At 43.3% G+C, this 22,168-nt stretch overlaps 1 protein-coding gene and 1 long non-coding RNA gene across 7 annotated transcripts in view; one reads left to right on the plus strand and one right to left on the minus strand.

The window, feature by feature from the left end:
• ptprsb (protein tyrosine phosphatase receptor type Sb) overlaps positions 1 to 22,160 on the minus strand; it is an 82,435-nt gene extending 60,275 nt beyond the window's left edge. For 4 of the 6 annotated variants that reach the window (XM_035528073.1, XM_027027596.2, XM_035528071.1 and 1 more), the window contains exons 1-3: positions 18,421 to 22,160; positions 4,600 to 4,673; positions 1,714 to 1,865 (exon numbers count right to left, since the gene is read on the minus strand). In XM_035528073.1, the coding sequence (XP_035383966.1) occupies positions 1,714 to 1,843 (130 nt within the window). In that variant the 5' untranslated portion in view covers positions 1,844 to 1,865; positions 4,600 to 4,673; positions 18,421 to 22,160. The remainder of the gene's footprint in view (positions 1 to 1,713; positions 1,866 to 4,599; positions 4,674 to 18,420) is intronic. The other 2 variants (XM_035528070.1, XM_035528068.1) reach the window with 1 other exon arrangement.
• LOC118241684 lies at positions 16,332 to 22,140 on the plus strand. The gene is made up of 2 exons (XR_004776305.1): positions 16,332 to 17,380; positions 18,401 to 22,140. It is a non-coding gene; the product is annotated as an uncharacterized LOC118241684 (long non-coding RNA).
• Positions 22,161 to 22,168: the final 8 nt, after the last annotated feature.

A 22,168-nucleotide genomic window follows, 5' to 3' on the forward strand; every position in this document is an offset into this window, starting at 1 on the left:
GCCGGGCCCTCGCCATGGCAACAAGAGCCCACACTTCACCTCTCCACTCACCCCCTCTCCCCTCTTTTCAATCGCAGGTGAGCATATTTTGTGTTTATGCTTGGGCAGAGGTACAGTGAACAAACCTGTCAGAACAGCCAGCCAGCCAGACACACACAGACACACACACACACACACACACACAGACACAGACACACACACACACACACACACAACCCAGCAAAGCTATAGATCAAAAGGAGGACTGTATGTATTTAACATTCTAACATTCTAATAAGGGTCCCTTAGAAGTAATAGTAGACAAGAGAGAATAGAATAAAAGATTAAAAAGATGAAGGCAAGAACAGAAGAAAGAGAAAGAGAGAGAGAGAGAGAGAGAGAGAGAGAGAGAGAGAGAGTGTGTTCATGTGAGGGGCCCAGAAAGTATGTGTTTGTGCAGGTATGGAGGGGCAGAAAGAAAGAGAGCGGGAGGGAGAGACAGAGAACTATGCAGGAAAATAAGAGTTGGAGAAATATGGCTGACTAAAGTAATCCCAAGATGGGAGAACAGTGTGAGAAAGAGCCAATGATGAGCTCTCGATAAGAAAGCAAAAAAGTGCATTGGAGACAGGTTGCTGATGAGGGGCGTGCTCTCCTCCACAGGGTGTGTTTGTTTACTTCATCTCACAGAATCTTCCAGAAACTCTGGGACATCCTTTAGCATTACTCAAAGTCCCCTGCTAACAGGAGGCTTTATAGCCAGACCTCTCTACAGGGAGTTGCAGCGCTGATGTAACCTACCCACACTCACACAACATACACACTCACACACTCTCACAGGCTCTGGCATACACACAGCCATGCACACAAATACACACACATACACAAACACATACATATACACATTTACACACGCAGACCCAGACACACTTTCCGCCACTCACACACACACGTACACATCATCCCACTTATCCTAGGACATACGCAAACAGTGTTTTATATATATATATATGCACACAAACACACATATACATACTCACCCAAACCCTGACAGACTACCACACGCACACATACACGTGTTATATCAAAGCCCTTTAATCACAGAGAACAAAGAAAGGTGTTAGTACCAGCCTTGAGGAGCAAGCCCAGCACCCAATGCTTCAACTACACCGATGATGTCACACATTCCAGTGTGAGCAGAACACACCATCCCCATGACAACTGCCATCAAAGACCAATCAAGGAAGAGGAAAGATTCCAGGAGTGCAATCATCCTGCACACACCAGACGACTGGGTGTGACAAAGTGATCAGCAGTGATCAGGTGACCATGAACGATGATCAAAGGGTGAATGGGGAGCATCCCATAATGTAACTCGTAACATCCCATAATCATCTGATAATTTACACCACAGTAAATATGGATATTTGGATCTTCTGCATTCAACCATCGAGTGACCTGTATATCGGGTTAACCAGCGGTTTAACTGACTTGGATGAACTGTAAGAAGAAGATAATGACACAGCCGCTCCCGCCGTCGAGCACCAAGCGTGGAACACATCGCTCGCTCTTCAAGACAGGCGTGCATCAGGCACTAAAGTCTAACGACGTCCGCCTTGACATCTGAATTAACCTCACCGCACTGCTGCGCTTGAATCAGGTCATTAGCGAAAAAAACGTCTCCTCGGTTTCACTGAGGTGATAAGCCCCATGAAGAGAACGGTGCAGACGTACCCTGGGCGTGGCAGGCCGCGGGGAGAGAGGAGATTAAGAGAGCCAGCAGGAACGGCCTGGCGGAAGGCAGCGCAAGCCGGCCAGCAGGAGGCGCTCCTCGGCGGGGACAGGGAGCCATGCTGGGGGTCATCACATACGGTCGTCCGGACGCACTGGGGGGGGAGGGAGAGACAGAGAGAGATTGGAAGAGACACGGGTGGTGTTAGCCTGAGTTCAGCTCAGCTCAGAGGTTCTAAACCCACATCACTAAGCGAACTCTTCCTTTAAAAAGGAGGGAAGCAAATACAAAGGGCTGCATAAGAAAGAAAAGGAAGGGCTCATGGCAACAATCCGCTTTTCCACTGGGGTTGGCACGTGGTTTAGATATGATACCGAGTCTTGGGGGCAACTGGGTCACATTAGTGTGCAGAGTATTTCCACAAACAGTCCTCTCTGCTACATTACTCTTGCTTCTTAGGAGACCCGGGAGAAAAATCTGACATTTTTGCTTACTGGAACATTGTAAAAGCTTAAAAACCAGAGATTAGTGTTGTTCACGGTGCCATAACAAATTATTGACTTTCATGGGCAATTTCAGTACAAAGTACAACATTTAGGAAAGTCAACAATAGTTGTTTGTGAACAATTCCGCTGTTATGCTGTTACCAAAGATATTTCATAGTGCATCAAATATGATCCCCAAGGTGCCATTTTACAACAAACGCAATCCTATCAAACATATCGGAACCCCCTGCAATTGCCGATAAAACTTTCTGTAAAATATGCAAATAGGCCATCACTCTGAAAAGAAGATGGCTAGGTTAATTAGTGGGTTTCCCACGGTCGGAAATTACATGGGGTAACAGACTTTCAGTGATGGGTAAATGTAGGGGACCATCTCAACTGTAGGGTTCAATTTCAGTACATGCTGTTTAAAGCAAAAATTCCAAACATCAACCATCTGTGATAACTTTAAGGGGTGGGGCCAAGGAGACACTCCTCCAACGGTGGGCTAGCCGAGACAAGCCTTGCTGGTAGAGGACAACACACTCTGACATGACTATAGGACAAGAGGATATCATTTCCAATAAGACCATGCAAATAACCTGGCTCGAAATGCACCTATAAGGAATTAATTTTTTAAAATAAAAGCGTGTTTGCACTGAACTGCCAACGTGTTGGGTAGGGTGGAGTAAATGGATTCTTAGGCAAAATATACATGCATTAAAGATGCCCATCTGTTCTTACTAAGCAGCAGTACTGCCGAGCAAAGCAGGAATCGTTTTCTGTTATTATGTAATAAATATCTTATGAAATCGCCAAAGAATTGCTTACTACCACAATTCGGCTTCTAATGAACAGTGCACTCTAAAGCGAATCTATGCTTAAGTGCCCTGGCCCACTTCAGCATACGTATAAAGCACAGCGGCATTCATCTGTAGCACTCATGCTATAACAAGATATAGATTTTTTTTTTTTTGTCTTACAAGGGCGTCATCAATTATTGAAAAACCTCCCGAGAAGCGTTTGTTTTACAGGCTGGCCTTCACGTTAAGTGTGGCCAACACCCGTCTGTCCAGACAAGGAGCAGTGGAAGTGTGGAGCTGGGTTGTTGGGTTTTTTTTTTACCGGCGGGTGAAGCTTCACCTATCGGGTGGCTACAGAACCTTCCTGGCTCGGAGTCAATATCTGCATGAGTAAAATTGATCTCTGGTTTTGTGCAGGTGTGAGTGGCAATGAGAGCATCTGACATCACCTCAACCCATGCTTGCACAGAACTGCTTTTTCTCATTGCAGCCCATGGTAAGCCATGTTCCAATTACAATACCATAAAAGAGACAGAGACAGAGAGACAAAGAGACAGACAGGAAGGGAGATAGAGAGGTGGCACTGGAACGCTTCTAAATCTAAGGAACTAAGCGGCAAAAGCACCTAAAGGACACTGATATTTTAAGAGGCCTCAAATCATAAATCCGTGGTCTCCACATCCATATAATATTCTAAACCTGAAGCCAGTGTCCATTACAAGGGTCAAGAAAATCGACTTATAATGGATTTTTACCAGATCACATTCCGGTGGGCCACCTCTTCATTTTCACATGAGGAAATGACATAGGTGTGGAACAGGAAGCCAGTCAGACAGTTACCAGTAGCAACGGTGACAATCCCACTCCCTCTAAAATGTCCAGCCTGCAGAGATTGCCTTGCGCTACACTTGGGAGCCAACATGGCCGCTCTTCACTCAGGCCCAAAAGCCGCTGAAAAGGGCATCAATCACGCACAGCAGACACAAGCGTGGCGTCTTTTTACAGGGTCCACCATATATTCCGACACCTCTGCACAGGTTTAGCTGTACTAATACGCAATTATGTGCGAAGCTGCCTTGAATTGATTAATTAGCAGCACGGCAGGAATGTTGCGGTGAAACAGGTGCTCATTTCCTTCGCGGGCACAGTAATAATGGTCCACTGCTGACAGGAGGAAGAAAGGGAGCCCTTCTGTGAAGTGCAATAGTGAAAACGCAAATTGCCCCCCTTCTGTTGATTCATCAGAAGAAAATTACAAAATGAGCAAAGGCATTTCCCATCACGCGTGCTAACTGAATATGCGGATTTTCTCTCTCACACACACACACACACACACATTAGCACAAAAGCATGGTGAATCTTTTTCCTTTCTCTGTGCCGTCATTCCTTGTCGCTCAACCTTTCCCTAGTGATTACGGCTGGCTCCTATTACACCCAACTGAAGTTGAATTTGAGATCTGAAAGGGCTGTTGCCTCTGAAATATAGAATAAATCATCATCATTATTGGAAACACACACACACACACACACACAATTTACACAATAAACATGCCAAATAGACATCTAATCACACCAATAAATAAAAATAGGAGATACTGACCACTCTGTCTTTTTAAGCTCTTTTTAGCTTCATGTCCTGGTTATGGTAATCCTTAGCACTGTAAATTGGTCTACCTAAAACAAATAGAAAACGAGAGATTACTGAAATTATCGTACAGGAGTTACCGTGTGAAACAGTGTAAACAGAGCAAAAAATCCCTTTATTGACTATACACTTCACATCCAAATCTGATTCACAGTAAAGACTTCCAATGTGTCCATTTTTGGGGGGACCTGTAAACAGGCAGGTCAGCAAATTGGAGCCTCGCTGAGACTGAACAGATGCTGCTGCTTTTTGTAATCACACACATTTCAGTGAGCAAACTCCCTCACGCAAATGTAATTAAACACACAAAACACACTGGGCCCATCTGCAATGCCATTACTGAGTACATCCAAAAGGACTTTAGAGAAACTGTCAGAGAGGCACTGGAATGCATCTAGGTGTCTGGGCCCCTCCCTTCACCAAGAACTGTTATTCATCTTTGGTGCATTGAGGCGTGTCTAGCCTCTCTGTTGCCTTGTCAACCACATCTCTCTTCCCTCTCCTCTCTCCCCCTGTCTCGCACTCTTTCTCTCCCTCTATCCTTCTCCCTCCATCTCCCTCATCTTCACGAGCCTGCCATCTATTTGCCCAGTCCACAAAGATCAGTCCTCCGGTCTCAGTGGGGGGGAGGGGCATAATCTCCTTGACAACCGAACCAAAATGCAGCCAGCACGATTTCCCCTGCTGAGGTGGCGCACAACTTTTCAGTCCCATCTGAGGTCAGCAGGACCAAACAGACTGCGGAGCTCTGATTTGGCGTGAGGAGGGGTTTTATGACGGGTAGATGACACTCAGAAGTAAGTGTCAGAAGCAGTGGAGCTTTTCAAAAGGCAGTAGTCCCAACTAACCATGGAGGGCCATGGGCGAGCTGCACGGGGCTTCGCCCGGACTAAGGCGAGGCTATTTTAGGGGATAACGGGCGAAGGTTAAGCTAGTGTCCCAGCAGAGCAGCTCGGGTCGCATCCTCTGAGCGACAGCCCGCGCTGAGCGCTTTTTCTTCTAACGTTAGCTCGCCGGCTAACAGCCGCTGAAGGTCACAGCACCTACGAAGCAGCAGGCCTGAGGTCGCCGGAGATTAACAAGTGATAAGGTGAACAAGGCTGCTTAGAGGGAAAGTCGCTTCGAGCAGGCATCTTGTGTGCTGCGAGGGTGTTAGGCGTTAAATGGAGCTGGCCCTCGTGCAAATGTGGACAAAAATGACACTGTTCAACAGCTGAAAACAACAGAGTCAATTCAACAAACAGCCTGACTAAACTTCCCCCAGAGCATAGCAAATGGTTCGCCTACACTAGCTGTGGACTACTGTGGATTTGAGTGTTTTTTATCTTTTTCCTAGGCTCTACATGCGTATCATAGCAATAGGTGTGTTGGTAGGACAGGGAGGCTACTGTATATACTATTTAATGAGAAGTCTTTGATCCTTGCGCACGCAACAAGATCCTGACGCAGAGGCCTACACGTGCCCCAGGAGACAACGGGAAGCCAGCCAAGATTTATAAAAAGATGATTTATCTTACGTGGTTGTGTCACCAGGCTTCTCTCTCTCTCTCTCTCTCTCTCTCTCTCTCTCTCTCTCACACACACACACACGTACACACAGAGTCATATTTGGTTGTTCTACCTGTATAATGAGGTTCTTCTTTACATGATATGGACATATTTAGCCAAATGAACCCTCTACCAGACGGACATTACTGAGAGAGAGAGAGAGAGAGAGAGAGAGAGAGAGAGAGAGAGAGAGAGAGAGAGAGAGAGAGAGAGAGTAAACTCCTGGTCACACTGACATTGATTTGAGAGCTCATTTAATAATTTTGAGGATTACTTGTCACCATGTACAGCTTCATTAATTTCTTAATTCGTTTTGGACATGACTTTAATCTGCATGCAGACCAATGAGCTCAAGTCAGAGAAGTCACTGAACATCACACAGGATTTATCAACAAGCATCTCACAAACAAGGTCAGAGAGACTTGTCACCACAGAGCAGAAAGAGAGATCACACTGCCTTTTGTGTTAGCTAAGAAATATTCCCATTTCCAGTTTTATTAACTTCTTAGTGTTGCCTATAAAATCAAAGCAGATCAATGTACTATAAATGTGTAACTCTGTGACTCACATATGAACAGATATGAAGGCAGAATTTAGAGAAATGTAAAGGTCCAGTTACAATGTGTTTTTTTTTCTTCTTGCCCACAACAAACTAACACTCTCTCTCTCTCTCTCTCTCTCTCTCTCTCTCTCTCTCTCTCTCTCTCTCTCTCTCTCCTCACAAGGCATGTGGGTGTGTATGGAAATAAGAGTTTTGGCTGCATTCCCAGAGATTCTGAAAGAAACTCTTTTTTCTTTTTACTTTTCTCCCTTCAATATTCATTAAACCATACGGTGCAAAGATTGATCAGACAAACCCCTTCTTGACCTGCCCTTTTGTTCTAGTTCTCTGGAGACCTTCTGAACCTAAAATAAAATACTCGTCTCTTTGTTAAAATCTTATGTTTAGCAAAGGAAACCTAAGTGAAGTTTGAAAGAAAAAGTTTCTTCACAAAGTTTCTTTATCTTAGTCTAACTACCAAGGTCATTGCAAACAAGGTTTTAATAGCAATCTACTGTATTATTACTTGCTTTATATACCACGTGATCTCTTCTGAAGTGCTTTGTAACATTATTAGACATTTAGTGTCATTTACATGTATAATGGCCTTCAACCATTAATCAACGCCCAGTATGAAGGTTCAGAGGTCAGTCTTTATTTAGCTTTTGTTCTGTTTTCCCATCCTGTTGCTTTGCTTCATGACCTTTTATATGCGCCATCGTCAGAGTAATGGCACTTTATACTGTAATTACTACATCTTATTTTCTAAATTGTGTTCACAAACCAAACACACACTGTACACATACATAAACACACACATTGATGTGTATGTATTAAAAATATACCAGAATATACTGGAGCAGATCTAACTGTAGCCTTTGCTGGTATATTTTCAGTAGCTCTGATTTAGTCCCTGTCTCTGGCAATGGCAGCCAAACCTACTGAGGGCAGATGGGAAGACATCATGAGGCCAGCACCCGTGCGCAGAACATGCCGGAAACATGAAGGGGGAAAAAAAACAACACAGGAAAGAGTATGTGGTAAAAAGGCAGCAGACGAAGAATCCAAAAGAGAGAGAAAAAAGAGTCAAGGATGAACACGGCATTATTCTCAAAAATGGGGATGTTGTCCTTACTGCACTCCAAAAAAAAAAAAAGAATTTAAAGTAGACATTTTTCATTAAAATATTAATTTAATTTAAAATTTACTTACATAAAAGATTAATTAATCAGATCCAAGAGCGATCAAAGGTCAAGCACACTTCAGTCATTTTAAATCTGTATTATAAACAGACATATTGAGATATTCTTATGATTATTATCCTACACAGGCATCATTCCAACGGCACTGCAAATGCACTAAAAATTTAATTCGTCTGACCCTGACCTATTCCACTTCCATTTGAAATGTGCAGTATAATAAGCTTATGCACACAGCAATCAAGGACACATCTGCTGCATGCAGTCTTTCACTTGGCAATTCAGCCTACTGCAAATTAATCGGTATCAGTGGATTTGTTCACTCGTGCCAAATAGTAATATTTTAAAATATATATATAAGCACACCACTACACTACACAGTCACTGGGGTCTCTGAAACAACGCAGATTCGATTTGGCCCAGTCTGTTTGGCACGGTTAGTCCCTCCCGGCTTCCGTGTTCCGTGTTTTCCCTGTCGTGTGTATTTGAGTTCCATGCCGTAGTTTCGTTTTCTCCGCCCTTCGTTTGATTGCTCACACCTGTCCCTCATTTCTACCTTATTAAGTTTGTGTGTTTAAACCCTGTCTGATGGCCTGTGCTTTTTCTGTTCATTATGTTTGGGCTGTGTTTGAAAGCCTTCGTTTACGTTAGCCTGTTTTGTTATCCTAGCCTATGTTATAGCCTGCTTCCTTCGTTTGCCTTCGAGTGTTTGTTTGTTTGTTTATAATGTATTTCCGTAATCTCCGTATTGGCTCTATGACCCTGGACTACTCCAACGACTACGACTCTGGATTTGCCCCTAATAAATCTCGCTCTTCTCCGCACATGCGTCCGCCTCCTCGCCGCTCACCGTTGCACTCTTCTTTTGTTTGTTTGTTTTTTAAGAAAACGCGTTATGAATGCTTCGGCTGACACGCGTCCTTGGAAGAAGCCTTTCCCCTTGGCGTGAGGCTAAACTAGCTGGGGGTGACACTTATTTTAGCCGCCGTATCTCTGGAGCGGACCAGAATGTGGTAATTGGGGGCATCTTAGGCACTGACGGAGCCCTGCTCCTCCTGTCCTCGGGGTTAATATGCCCCGTCCCCGTGGGGTCTCTGACGGGCCGATCGCCGCCATCCCCCAGCGTGAAACCCCACTCCCCCTAAATCCATCCCTGGTTGCCAAAAACACCGCATACTCGCTTGAGATGGAGGGTTGGGGTAAGAGACAAAGGAGGGCAGGAGCGTACTAAACAAGACATGTAGCCAGAGGTATCTCTCAAGCGTGAGAGGGCACGTTCATTTTTAATGTTCTCTCCCTCCCTGATGCACAGCTTGTAATGACGGTCTCTGCCCAAGTTTCCCAGCCATAAAAACGAAGACAAAAAACATTCTAGGTAATGAAGGAAATGTCTACCAACAGTCACGGGTAGCAGAAAGTTTTAGGAGAAAGTACAAGAAAAGGGGGAACTATAAATAGTTTATTTCCCGCACTGGGAATTTGCGAGCGTATATCGTGCACAAAGCCGTTGTAATTCTCCCCGAGTAACAGCCAAGTTTGCTGATGTGTTGCAGGGGTCTTTTTTTCCCAGGGAGCACATTCAGACACCGCGTCGTGTTCGCTAATGGAGGGAATCCAAAACCAGCCGGGTAAATATAAAAAACAGCGCTCGCTTCAGGCACAGAAAGAGTGATGGAAGAATGAGCAGGAATTCAGCTTCTAGTCTATTCACTTAGATTAGCATTTAGTACAGGTGGAACCAGTCACAAGTGGCTAGAGCGCTAGGAACTATTACAATGCCTACAACAAAAGAACAAAGATTATTTGATAAAAATATTTGGGTGGAGGCACAACAGCAATTGAATTACATATACTTTTGATTTGATCATAATTACTTAGATGTTGGGTATTTTTCAGAAAAGATTTTTGTGATGGCCACAAACACGGTAATAGTACTAGAGCACTATTACACTGGGCACGCACGTTCCACACTGGTCTGTCTCTGCCCTGTTTTAACACACCTGGTTCACCTGTGTTGAGTCAGGTGTGGTATTGCAGGCTCCTTTCTAACACATTTTACATTTTTATGAAATGCACCGAAACAGCAACAAACAAACAAATAAAAACCTTTCACCTAACTAAATCCTGTATTATAATCTGAACAATAACTTTAATAATAATCTGTCCCCAATGGTCAGGTTTCTTCCAGGCCTCAGAGAGGTCAACCATAATTTGCACTGGAAAAACATGCTTCTCCGTGCTGTTAAAAAATGGAAGGTAATTCAACAAAGAAGATCATCAGCCTAATGTTTGCGAAGTCACATGTTCTGTATTCTGTCTTCAAGTGTCTCTTCATGACCTTTCATGTGAAGAGCCTGTCCTGAAACACCTCATTTCATATGACATTACTGTCATTTGGCATTACGACACATCTGACAAAGAACGTTACATTAAACCTGACATAATGCGAACTCCAGAATGTTATTAGCATGTAATTTGGATGGTCAAACATCCTTTATATCTTAAACCACTAATATGAAAATATGTTCTAACAGTATGTTGCTCCATTTTTTTAATTAGGTGTTTCCTTTTTGTGATGAGAAATTAATAAATATATTTGTGCCAGTATCTAGTTTGGAGACTTGCTTAACTATAGACACACTGTGAACCATTCAATATGTATAGTACCATTATTCTGTGTAAACAAATCCCTCCAAAAATACTTCTGAAACTACAATTTTTTACATTTTTGTTTTTACATTTTTATAAACAAGGCCTTGAAAAGACAAAATAACTGACAACACTTTCCAATCCAGAGCCATTATACATCACGAAAAAGCCAAAGACGAGGTATTTAGCTTTGGCTCACTCTCTGCGGAGAGCCGGTGAGTCGGAACCAGTCCAGCTGAGAGAAAGCGGTGAATGCTCCATAAATAACATCGGACATCAGACAAAAGCGTGCTCCAACTTCCGCTGCTCTGTAAAGTGATCTGGCCAAGCTCAGATCAACCCTATTAATCTAGCACTATTAGGGATGAGGAGTGGTGATGTCTCATCGGCGGCTCCGCCCCCTGTGGGATGCTGATTTTGCATGCAGCACAAATGGGAAGACTCACCAGGCTAAATGCTTGCTTTGGCGCCAAGAAGGAAATGACACACGTATCAGATTCCCGAGGACACACAATGCATAGTCACGTTGCTTACTCTGCCGACTTCCCGGTTCTTTACCATTTAGCTGCAGTTGGTCTTTCTATACGGTTCTTTGAACCACACCCCCTACACATAATCTACCCTGTTTTAATTGGCCGTCCCATACGCAAAGACTCATTGACATTTTCTATGGATCTACCACTTTGAGATTCATATGTGCTGTAACATGTATCACCCATTACCTGCTACTTATTATTCACACTGGGCCATCTTATCCGATGCCCAGGAGCCTCTGGCTGCCTCTGTCTATGTGCCCAGAATGACAGCAGGTAGGCAGGGCTCTTAGAATCACGATATTGTCCCGCCCGTCACACAGACGACAGGAGCAGTGGATCTCCTTACTTCAGCCGGCATGACTGTGGCCTCATGTTCTCAACCTTGTGTCATTCATCTTGTCTTAATCGTGGCTCAGTAACGAGCGATCCAATCTGAGAATAACCTCCACTGTGGCTAACATCAATCATCACACTCCGGTCTGGTCCACACGGCCTGCCATTAGCATATCTCAGCTTGGCAGGCTTCCTCGCTTCGGGTTCACACAGTGTGACTCAACACCCGGACGGCATACATATTCAAGCTCACATCACCGGATCAAAGCCCAAACTATCTGCATTCCGAACCGGACCTGCTCCGGATATAGCATTATGCATGTCAATTTGGACAAATTAGAATGGAATCAGAAATGCCTTGAGTAGCCCTGTGAAGGAAAGAGAAAAAGAATGACCTCCGGATGTAGTAATTAACCCCACGTTAAAAGGTCCATGCCTGTGTTTGAGGGAGACTTGTAAACCAGGTACTTCATGAACCCTACACACACACCCCCACCCCCCACACACACACACACACATCCTGGAACGCCGTGACTTGCCTTAAACAAACCTGTCTCTGTGCCTTCACCACACTTTAATGCATATTCAATCACCGTTTGTTGTTGTATTCGATCACCACATGCTGCGCTGCCATGATTAAGCTACTATTCCAAAAGTGAAGTGAATGTCTTGTCATTTCTCACCATCCAGAACCTGGTTTGAACCAAACAATTATCAAAAGTACTGAAAACCTTTAACTGACCTAAAGTGGAAAATATACTTATTGATTATTCGTTGGTTTTTTTTTCATTGTACGCATATATTTATTTAAATGTGTTTCTTCTCTTTCACAGTCCACATAAGTGCTCCCAGAGTTCACGATGATTGTGTTAGCTCGTTAGTGCACAGCCACAGTGCCTGAGCTTATTAGCTGTCCAGGTAACTCGGCCAGATGGTTCTGTCCCCGACACTGTAGAGGATCCTGCACATATGACACTACAACTGATATGACAATGATGGTTGTGGATTTCTTAGTCCCGCTTTTCCATGATATGATTTTGGAACTACAAATAAGGGCTAGGTTAGGCTAATTGTAAGACTAGTACACAATCTGAGAAGTAGGCTACACTGCCTTGTGCCTGCTAGGTAGCTGTGGCATTTCAGTTTCATCATCTTATTCCAGCATAAATGCTGAAGGCATCTTTTCCCGTCCTGTGTGGCTTCTTGTCTTCCAAGTCTTCAGAAGTTATGTGGTCAGCAAAGATTTTCATCATCATGTTCAAGACAAAATTGGGCCTAACACCATTACTTCATGGAGAGCAAACGAAAGCAAGCACACCGGTACAGCTGTTGAATCAGGAGCTGGGGCAGCATAGGCTGTATTTTTAGACAGTTGCCATGTGACATTCTCTTGATGTTGTATTACAGTAAGCGCACTGCTTCCGGAGTTTGTGCCAGGATCTGGTTGCACTGCCTAGACAAAGATCTTGAATCTCAACGGGAATTAAGAAGACTGCTAAGAGGCACAGACCTAATTTAGAAAAGAAAATAGCGCAACTGCAAGCTGACACATAAATAATAAGAAATGTTATTTACTGTGTCCACATAAGTCTTATATAAGGTCTTTAACACAGGGATCAGTCTTTCTGATGAGCACTGATGACCAATGACAAAGTATTGATCCCACTGATTGATAAGTTCCAGGGTGAGCTGAATGAAGCATCTGCATGACAAAGGAAAAATCAATATGAAAGAGCAAATGAGGAGAGGAAGGACAGAATCACTGACCGTTCACACCCCAGGAAGTGAATGGAAGTGTATGTGCCGAGGTTATCCGTTCCTGAGCCAGTCAGGGGTCACCCATATGGGTCAGAGATGTTGCATATCAGTCATCTAGAGTCCATTGGTGGAATACTTTCACCTTCCAACAAACAACACATGATACAACACATACAAACGAATGATGCTGTGTCATCAAATTTATGAGCACCCATGTGTTTTTGTTGTTTTGGGTTTTTTAGATTGGCATCATCATCAGTATTATTATTATTATTATTATTATTATTATTATTATTATTATTATTAACGATTGCGGAACATAAGAAAAAGTCAGCTTCAGTGACTGTTTAAACTCCAGCCATTTGTGATTTGTCGTTAACTGAACACAAAAGAAAATTAATCAACATAACTTTTACTTAACATATATAAAGATAGGAAACAAACAGCCTTCCGTAGCCATCAAAACAAATCGCGTGTTCGCACTGAAAATCTGCCGTGCTGACCATAACCAAAGCAACATGAAACATAGGTTACGTTATTCAAAATCAACAGAGCTGTTAGCACTCAAACTGCATCGTGCGCGTTGGTGAAAGAAAAGAACGACATGAATCGCATCAGAAAGATATCAAATAAATGGATGTCTGTTTCCAGTCACAAACTGCAAGGGAATAAGGTAAAAGGGCCAAAACACACCCAGGGTAGGAACACAAGACATGGCACATCTTTTAAGCCTTTAATTAAACGCAGACGCTGATGCTGGCAATGGCGTTCACTCGATTTGAATCATTAAAATGGGTGAGGTGAAGAAAAAGTGATTCTTGATAAATTGCAATGTAATCATCATATTTTAAAATACACCAGTAATCTAATTACTGTCCTTTTTGTAACTAATGGGATTACACTTTTTTGAATCCTGATTACGGGCGTGTGCTCCTTGAGAGTCAAAATCGCAGTTAGACCGATAAAATATCGGCATAGACCCGGCGGCTCGTTGCTACCACCTTGTTCCACCAGCGCCGCCATGCGATCTACGGGAGCACAGCGGGTGATCCAAAGAGCGCCAAAGCATCTTTCTGATCATATCTTTGCCATTCGTTTGCCATTCGTTCAGAGGATTCGTTTCAGGGGTCAGCACACACGTTTAAGGAATAATTATGGAACAGAAGGTCCTGAAAACAGGAAGGAAGCTCTTCTTATTGTTCTGATGCAGTACAGACATTCGGGTAGCCAAGCCTCGGCACATCGGCACATCAAGAGAAAATTGTAGTTCCGTTCGAAGAGCGGTCCAAATCAGGCATGATCCAAACAGTACAAACTAATTGGGGTACAAATTAAACTCTAGAAGCTCAGCGTTGGCGCGTTCAGAACTTGACAGAGATTGTGTCAAGATAGAGGTGGCGTGACTGCAAAAAAAGGGCATTAAAGCAATTAGCCTCATTCCAGTTCGTGGAGGTGAGATCACCCTTTCATTCCGTTACAGAAATTAAAACGAAAAGGAAGGAGTCCCGGATGATACTCTCTTTCAAAGTCGATATTTTTATGTTTTTATATCCCACTCTTTTTTATGATGACAATAATATGAATATCAGTAAACTGAAAAAAAATATATCTGACCAAAATAAAGTCTTGTAGCTGCATGAAATATTGTACAGGATGCTGAGCGATTCAACCTGCACTCGCAAATGCACTGGATGGAGTTGCCTGTGGGAAAGCTCTAAAATAAGACCCTCCAATTCAGCATGTTTGCCTTTTCCTGTTCAACTCGGAACAGAGGCAGCCATCTTGTTGCTATCTCTCCCACCATCTCTCTGTACTGTCAGTCAAATTACTCCAGACACTCCACTCAGCCAATCAGATTACTCGGCTGCAGGGGCCAGGATGGCAACGGGTGACCTGACACAGCCAAGGTGGGTGCCATCTTCAGCTTCTCCATCAACACACAAATGAGGAATAAAGATGACTGTGCGTAAACTGTGGCATAATTAAGTTATGAGGCAGGCTATTAAAACAAAATGCGTGACTGGCTGGCACTATACCATGAATTGTCAGGCACATTTTTATTCTCAACCAGAGGACACTGTGTCACAAATGCATATGCAAAAAGATACTAATCGATTCAGTGTTCCAAATATTAAGGGGAAAGGGAGCAATTAATGTTTTCTTGCAGTGCAGCTGCAAAGGGGAAAAAAAACCAACGCTAAATGTCACCAGCAGCGAGTGAATGCTAGTGTGTTTCAGCTATCAAAAAAAAATGAGAATTAGCTCTTAGTCTTTGGTTGGAGTAAGCTGTTCCTAAAACAAGGGCCCCCATTAGTGGTCAGTCTTTTTGGGGTGCAGTATTCATTTTTTTAAATCCCATCGGCATGGAACGAAAACACCAAGATAAATAAACAGCAGAAATCCTGCACAAAATGTCCACCCATACAGTTCAAATATCCATTCCTCAAGTAAGGTGTCAAAGAAAGCAAAGAAATTAAACATCTTACAGTAATGACTTTTACATCAGACCATATCACGCAAATAATGCTTAGAATCTCAGCTTCTGCACAACTCTCATACAGAATTAAATGTTGATGGAGGAGCCGCCTGGTAAGACAGAATCAAAGGGGCCACGCATTTCAAGGAGCCGTGTTCACTTCTACAAGATTAGCCGCTCCAGAGGTCTGTCCTATTTTAATAGCTGTGACTGGCTCCAAGCTTGCTTACAGTATTGAAATATTTTCCTCATGCTCCTTGTGTTTCTTACTAGATTTTGAGGGCACTGTAGAGTCAAACTCTGCTTCCTCAGACGTCTCTCTTACCCTCCTTGATGAGGGATACGGTTACAGTGTTTCATAGCAGCTCCAGCTCCAGAAGGTTACATTTTATTCACACTTATAACTCACACTTATAAGATTCATTTCTGGATTGAAACCAGGGGTGTAGCGCATGCATATTTGAGCTCATTTAAACTAAATAATTAGTGAGTGGGGTCTCCCGCCCCCTAAAATATTCCTTAATTACAAACTTGATATGTAAAATAACTTTAGTTTTAAAACTGCCGTCATGGAGGAATTAAAAACACCTTTAACACAAGTGCTTTGACTCATTGATTAATCACTCAACAAGGTTACAGTGGTAACTAAGAGTTAAGGAGCAAACACAGGAAACAGGTAATTGAACCAGACAGTTCCCCATGATGGAGAAACTGTCAGAGCGAACGAGAGACAGAGACGGAGGAAAACAGAGTGAGGAAACCCAATCAATTGACTCACACTTGGAGTGTGCAATTAAGTGGCATTTCCCAGTACGCGACCACGGATGAGTTCATCTCAGCATGGAAACCCACATTTCTCCCGCTCCATCTTCAACACTGCAGTCCACATGAGACACATCTCATTAACCTCCTCGTTTCAATGTCTTATACTGGAGACCTGTCAGTCACAAGGCCTCTGATGACATCACCATTCAGGTCGAGTGAAGTATTTGCACCTGCTCGGTTGTACAGTTTCCCTTTGCATACTGTAGCCCAATTTTCATCCTGTTCTCAAATATGGGTTTGGGGATCTGTCATTTGTGACTTTCAACATGAAAGGTATGTGGAACAAAAACCTTAAGAGACAATTTGACCAGATACTTTCAAAAGTGAGTTGAAATGTAAAACGGTAACTGGCTTCGATGTCTTTCATTTTTAACCATGCAAACATATGGTCAAATGTTTGCTCTTTTAAATTTAGGATTAAATCACTATACACAAGGACATTAGTATTTAACGTCATCAGCGTGGTTACGGATTTACATGCCTCATATTGAGATTTGATTAAATCCCCCCTTTGAACTATTAGCATCCAAATGTCAAAGTTTTGGGTCCATAGTCCAACCTTATCCTTACACCAACAGTGGTCTCATTATGGTTATACGGATTGCACAAACAGGAAGTATCTATGTGCGGTTGAGGCTATTAGGAGACTCTGACAGGATGCTCACCCACGCTCAGACCACAAATAGTCCGCTGAAGACATCATGAAAAGCCCGAGAGATCCGGCCTTGCGCTACGCCGCTTCAAATGAGTAATCGCGAAAGGTGCAGGGAAAATAGAGCGGGGATGCAGGAAAAGCGTCCGAGCGTGAGTGTCGAGAGAGGGCCGCCATTTCTGAAGCTCGGAGAAGCCTGGCGCGCTTGACTTTAGAAAGGTTGGTGTAGCGCGCACACGCACACGACAGCAACTCGTAGAAAAGAAGTCACGTTTCGATTATCCTGCAAGTAAATAACTTGCAATAGAAATAAGTAAGACAACTGAACTGTCAACTATTTTTGTGCGAATTATATCATTAGTAAATTCGACATTTATTTATTTATTGCTGCAGGATAATGTGAAACAACTTATTTATCTCCACTGAGATAAATACTATTCACTAGTTCAGTATTAAGAACTTATTCAATTTGTTATTACTGATAAAAATCATACCTGCACCAAAACCTATTGCAGAAGCTAATAATAATATGCCGGGTCCTTGGTGTTACAATATCCTTCCTAAATATAAGACTCCCCCTCACACAGCTGAACGATCCATTAAGATACCTATTGCCGACTATTTCACTGTTAAATAATCCCAGTGACAAGTATAATTCACATTTTGCTTTAAAGCAGTCGTGACAGAACCTTTTAAGGAAAAGTAACGGCAAACCTAGGGCGGATAGAGCTGGATCTTTTCAAAACCATAATCGGGGCGAGTGGATGGGGGGGGGGGGGGGGGGGGTGTAGAGCAGAAGTTAATGGAGTCTAAAATGAATTGAAATTAGAACAAAGGGGCATATGATGGCAACCAGTCATAACTGAAGCGGTCCCCCACGTACTCTAAAGCGAACAATGGGACAGTGCGAGGTTCTGCTGGATGGCAAAAGAACCGAATGTGACCAGCAACAACGACAGCATCCCTTATGCACATCCTGCATAAAGCACATTATCAACAAAGTAGGCAAAATGATATTCATCAGATTCATGTACCCCATAGACTAGCCAACGCTTGTAGCCTAAAGGGTATTTGTTTCCAATTGTCCAGTTTAATCTCCTCTTCAGTCGTGCATCCACAAAGCAGCAGTTTTTGTAAATTATGTGGTGAAGATTATCGCTAGGTTAGGGTAGGACATATCAACCATATTAGTACAGGCTAAACGAAAAAGGTTGCATTTCTTTCTCTCTTTTTTTGTAGAATGTGGAAAGGCCGTTTACCTTTATCGTTCCGTTTACGGCGATGGGCAAATTCATGTGGGCTTGCGCTTCATATTCCACGATCAGCTATGGACTGTAATTCCGTGTATTCGGACACCTCCAACACCTCCGGCCAGTCCGTCGTGACCGCTCGGGGAAAGATTAAACGTTGGAAAGGTATAGCCTACCTCTTCGCGATCTCCCTCAAACACCGTTATCTCCGCGCCCCCATTTCCAGAAGTCTCCGTTGGTTTGTGCGGTGAGGAGAAGAATGGTGGTTGATGTCATCGATACTCTCCGGAAAGGCAGCCTCTCCTCCTTGGTACCCCCCCATCACACATCCCGACGCGAGCCCTCCCTCCTCCCTCCTCCCTCCCTTGCGTGACGTGACAGAAGGCGCGCTCTCCAGCAGCAACAGCATCCTAGCAGGCGAACTAGTTTAATTAATTCCGCAGAGAGCAGAGGGACGATGAGGGTTTGCTTTTGCCCGCTGTTGAGGGTTTGCTTTTTGCCCCACTTCGTGCGGGTTGCAGGTGTATACGGGACGTAGATTCGGAAGACGGCGCGTGCGGTGTTTTCATAAAGCGCTTACTCCGCACGTGCCGTTTTTCTCCAAATATTCTTTCGGAGAATAATTACATTAGCGGCCGTATCATCTTTCGCTCTATATTAACTTACCCCGCAACAATAGATATGACCCAGTCCTGGAGACTCACCATCTGCACAAGCGTTGTTCCTGCTTTAAGGCACCTGATATAATTTGCCGGAATAATAACTAGGCCTAATAGTCTCATGAAGTGAACCAGGTAGTATACAGTTCTAAACACATATAGGATAGTTTATCCTGAAGACGGTGACAGAGAACCGAATGTGGTATCTGAATACAGTTTGTACTAGAACGTGAACACTAAGAAAAGTTGAGTAAAAGCCAAATATAGAAATGAGTTCTTCTTTGCCTGCCACTCCTGCTCCTTGAGAGCTATATCATCATGGTTTCATAGTAAGGAGTTATATAGCTCGCCTTATTTCGCTTGATGGAACGAGTTAGATGGAGCTGGATCCTAACCGTTTGTGGGCTTACAGCATCTGAAACAGGGATAGGTATACAGATCTGAAGAAATTTGTTCAAGATGCATTCTGAAGTTGTAGTGTTGCGCACTGCATTACAGTTCAATTAACCAAAATCCAGCTGGGTGAAGGGTGCAGAACAATCTTTTACTGTTTTAATTTTGGCAACTGGAAATCTTTTTCGTGCCTCTTTTATTCAGGTCACGTATGCACTCTATCTATTTGAGGTTTTAACATAAACCCAAATATCCACTGCACACTAAGCTAAGCATATCTGAGCTCTACCCATGTTGAACATCACCTCTGTGGTCAGAGAATAGAGTAGCAAACAGCAGAGTAAAACTCAGACAAACGAGTACACTGATTTACTTTGGGCTTAACTGTTAAGTGCAAATTATGGTAGCGTGAGTTTTAGCCCACCACCCTGGATGGTTTCAAAAATGATTGAAAAGGATTCCTGCAGTTATGATTAAAATTAGGCCTATACGAATGCTGAGAAGATGGTACGGTGATTCTGTAACTTAGCCTGAAAGGAGACGGATGAAATGTGACCTCTGGCAGGGAAGAGGTCTCAGGCTGATCTCAGAAAATTTACTGCTGTTTCCTACATAAAGGATCAAAACCTGCTTAAGAACCACCGAGTTCCCCTGAGAAAGCCAAAAGAACGCCTAGATGTAATTAATATTTCATACGTGAGACTCGAAGCAGAAGAAGCCGTGAGAATGACACTGAGTAAATGCCACAAACATAACCATCTTCATGGTTTTTTTTGTTTGTTTGTTTTGTTTTTTTTAGAAATGGATTAGAGCAGATTGTTCACGTGTTCAAACTCTCCACCTGGTTTCCCTATCTGACCCAGTGTGAAAGTTGCCTCACTCTTCACTCAGATTGCATCACACGATCCATATTTGCTTTCTGGGGTAAAAGGAACACGTGTACCAATTTGGCCCAGTGAACACAGAAACAAAGGAAGATATGTCGTCAAGCTAATGGCCAAGTATCACTCAGCGACAAGGACAGCGGGCAAGGCTGTTCCAAGAACTATAATCTACTGCCCCCTTGTGGCCGTAGCATTAACCTTTTCATCTGACGGTGGAAAGAAATCTTTGTCTGCTGCTGCTAAACACGTTTTGCAAGGCTGCTGAATGCTTAGCGGGTTTACAGCACAAACCGGCTGAGGTGTGACAGCCATCAAAACAATACAAGTGCGGTAGCTGGTGTGACTGCGGTTATAAGAGACTGCAGGAGCGAGCAGCTGATGTCATGATGGAGTCCTGTTTTCTGTCTCATCTGCTGAGCTTTTGAAACAGGGGAGCTGAAGAGGCTACAGGGCATTCATCGCTGTAGCACTGCTGGATGATGTCTTAGTAAAAACTGAAACATATATATCAATAAAATCCAATACATTTCTAGTCCAAACTCAGAGGTTTAGAAAGAATCTAACCATCTGCCACCACCCTGGACTGTAAGACAAAAATCATTATCGGTACAGTATTAAAACTCATGATCACATCTGGCTTTGACAGACATTTATAAGTTTCAGAATAATGAGAAACTATATTCCAATTAATCTTTGAACAGTAATCAGTGAATCTTGTCACAGGGAGGGGACATGTGTAAGAGAAGACACGAATCCTGCTAGCACCTGTTTGGTTGGAGCTAGGTCAACACTCCATCCAAACATCAGCCAATGGGGAGAGCGAGAAAAACACACTACCAGTTAAAATTTATTTTACCTGTATACCTGACTGATTAATTTACACTGCTCAAAAATAAGTATGTAGACCTAATCATCACAGTATAATGCCAAGTCAATTAAACCTCAGGGATATCAATCTGTCTGGTTAGGAAGCACAAGTCATTGTGAATGAATTTCGCCTGCTTTGCCGCAAATGAAAGTAACAGCAGGTGCACTAGAGAGGCAACAGCAAGCAAACCCCCCCAAAAAAGGAGTGGGTCCACAGCTTACTCTTTCCTCATCGTTCCTGATTCTTCTCTACAGTACTGAAGATTTGCATTTTGCTAGTGCCCTAGTCAGTACTGGTGGTACCTGTGGCCCATCCAGGTTGCACAGCTAGGCCAGGATGGCACATCCATACATGCCATCGCAAGGTTTGCTGGGTCTACCAGCCATAGAAGGGGATCAGCCCAGCTGCTGGAGCAGTATCTGCTCCTTCATGCGAGGAGGAACAGGAGGAGCACTGTCACAAGCCTACAAAATGACCTCCAGTGGGCTACTGGTGTACGTGTTTCTGACCAAACTATCAAGAGACCCCATGAGGACCTGATATCCTCTAGTGAGACCTGCGCTCACAGCACAGCACTGTGCAGTTCGATTGGCATTCGCCAGAGAACACCAGAATTGGCAGGTCTGCCACTGGCACCATGCTCTCTTCACTACCGAGTCACATTATGAGCTACCATAATGAAATCCAATCGGATCAGACCAGGATTTCAGTTGTTTACTTTGATTTGCGGTGTGATTTTGAATCCAGCCCCCACTTTTCTTCCTCCCGGACCCTTGTTGCATCATTTTGTTCTCAATGAAGTGCACAATTTAGATCAGTAAACATTTTCAACTAGAATCCTTCATACAAGATCTGATGTGTGGTTTAAGTGTTCCCTTCATTTTTTGAGCAGCGTGTTCTAAACTAGGGTTAGAAAGTGAAGTAACAAAAAAACTAATCATGCTTGTAAATAG

Source organism: Electrophorus electricus, chromosome 7, assembly GCF_013358815.1.
Source record: "Electrophorus electricus isolate fEleEle1 chromosome 7, fEleEle1.pri, whole genome shotgun sequence".
NCBI classification, from domain to species: domain Eukaryota; kingdom Metazoa; phylum Chordata; class Actinopteri; order Gymnotiformes; family Gymnotidae; genus Electrophorus; species Electrophorus electricus.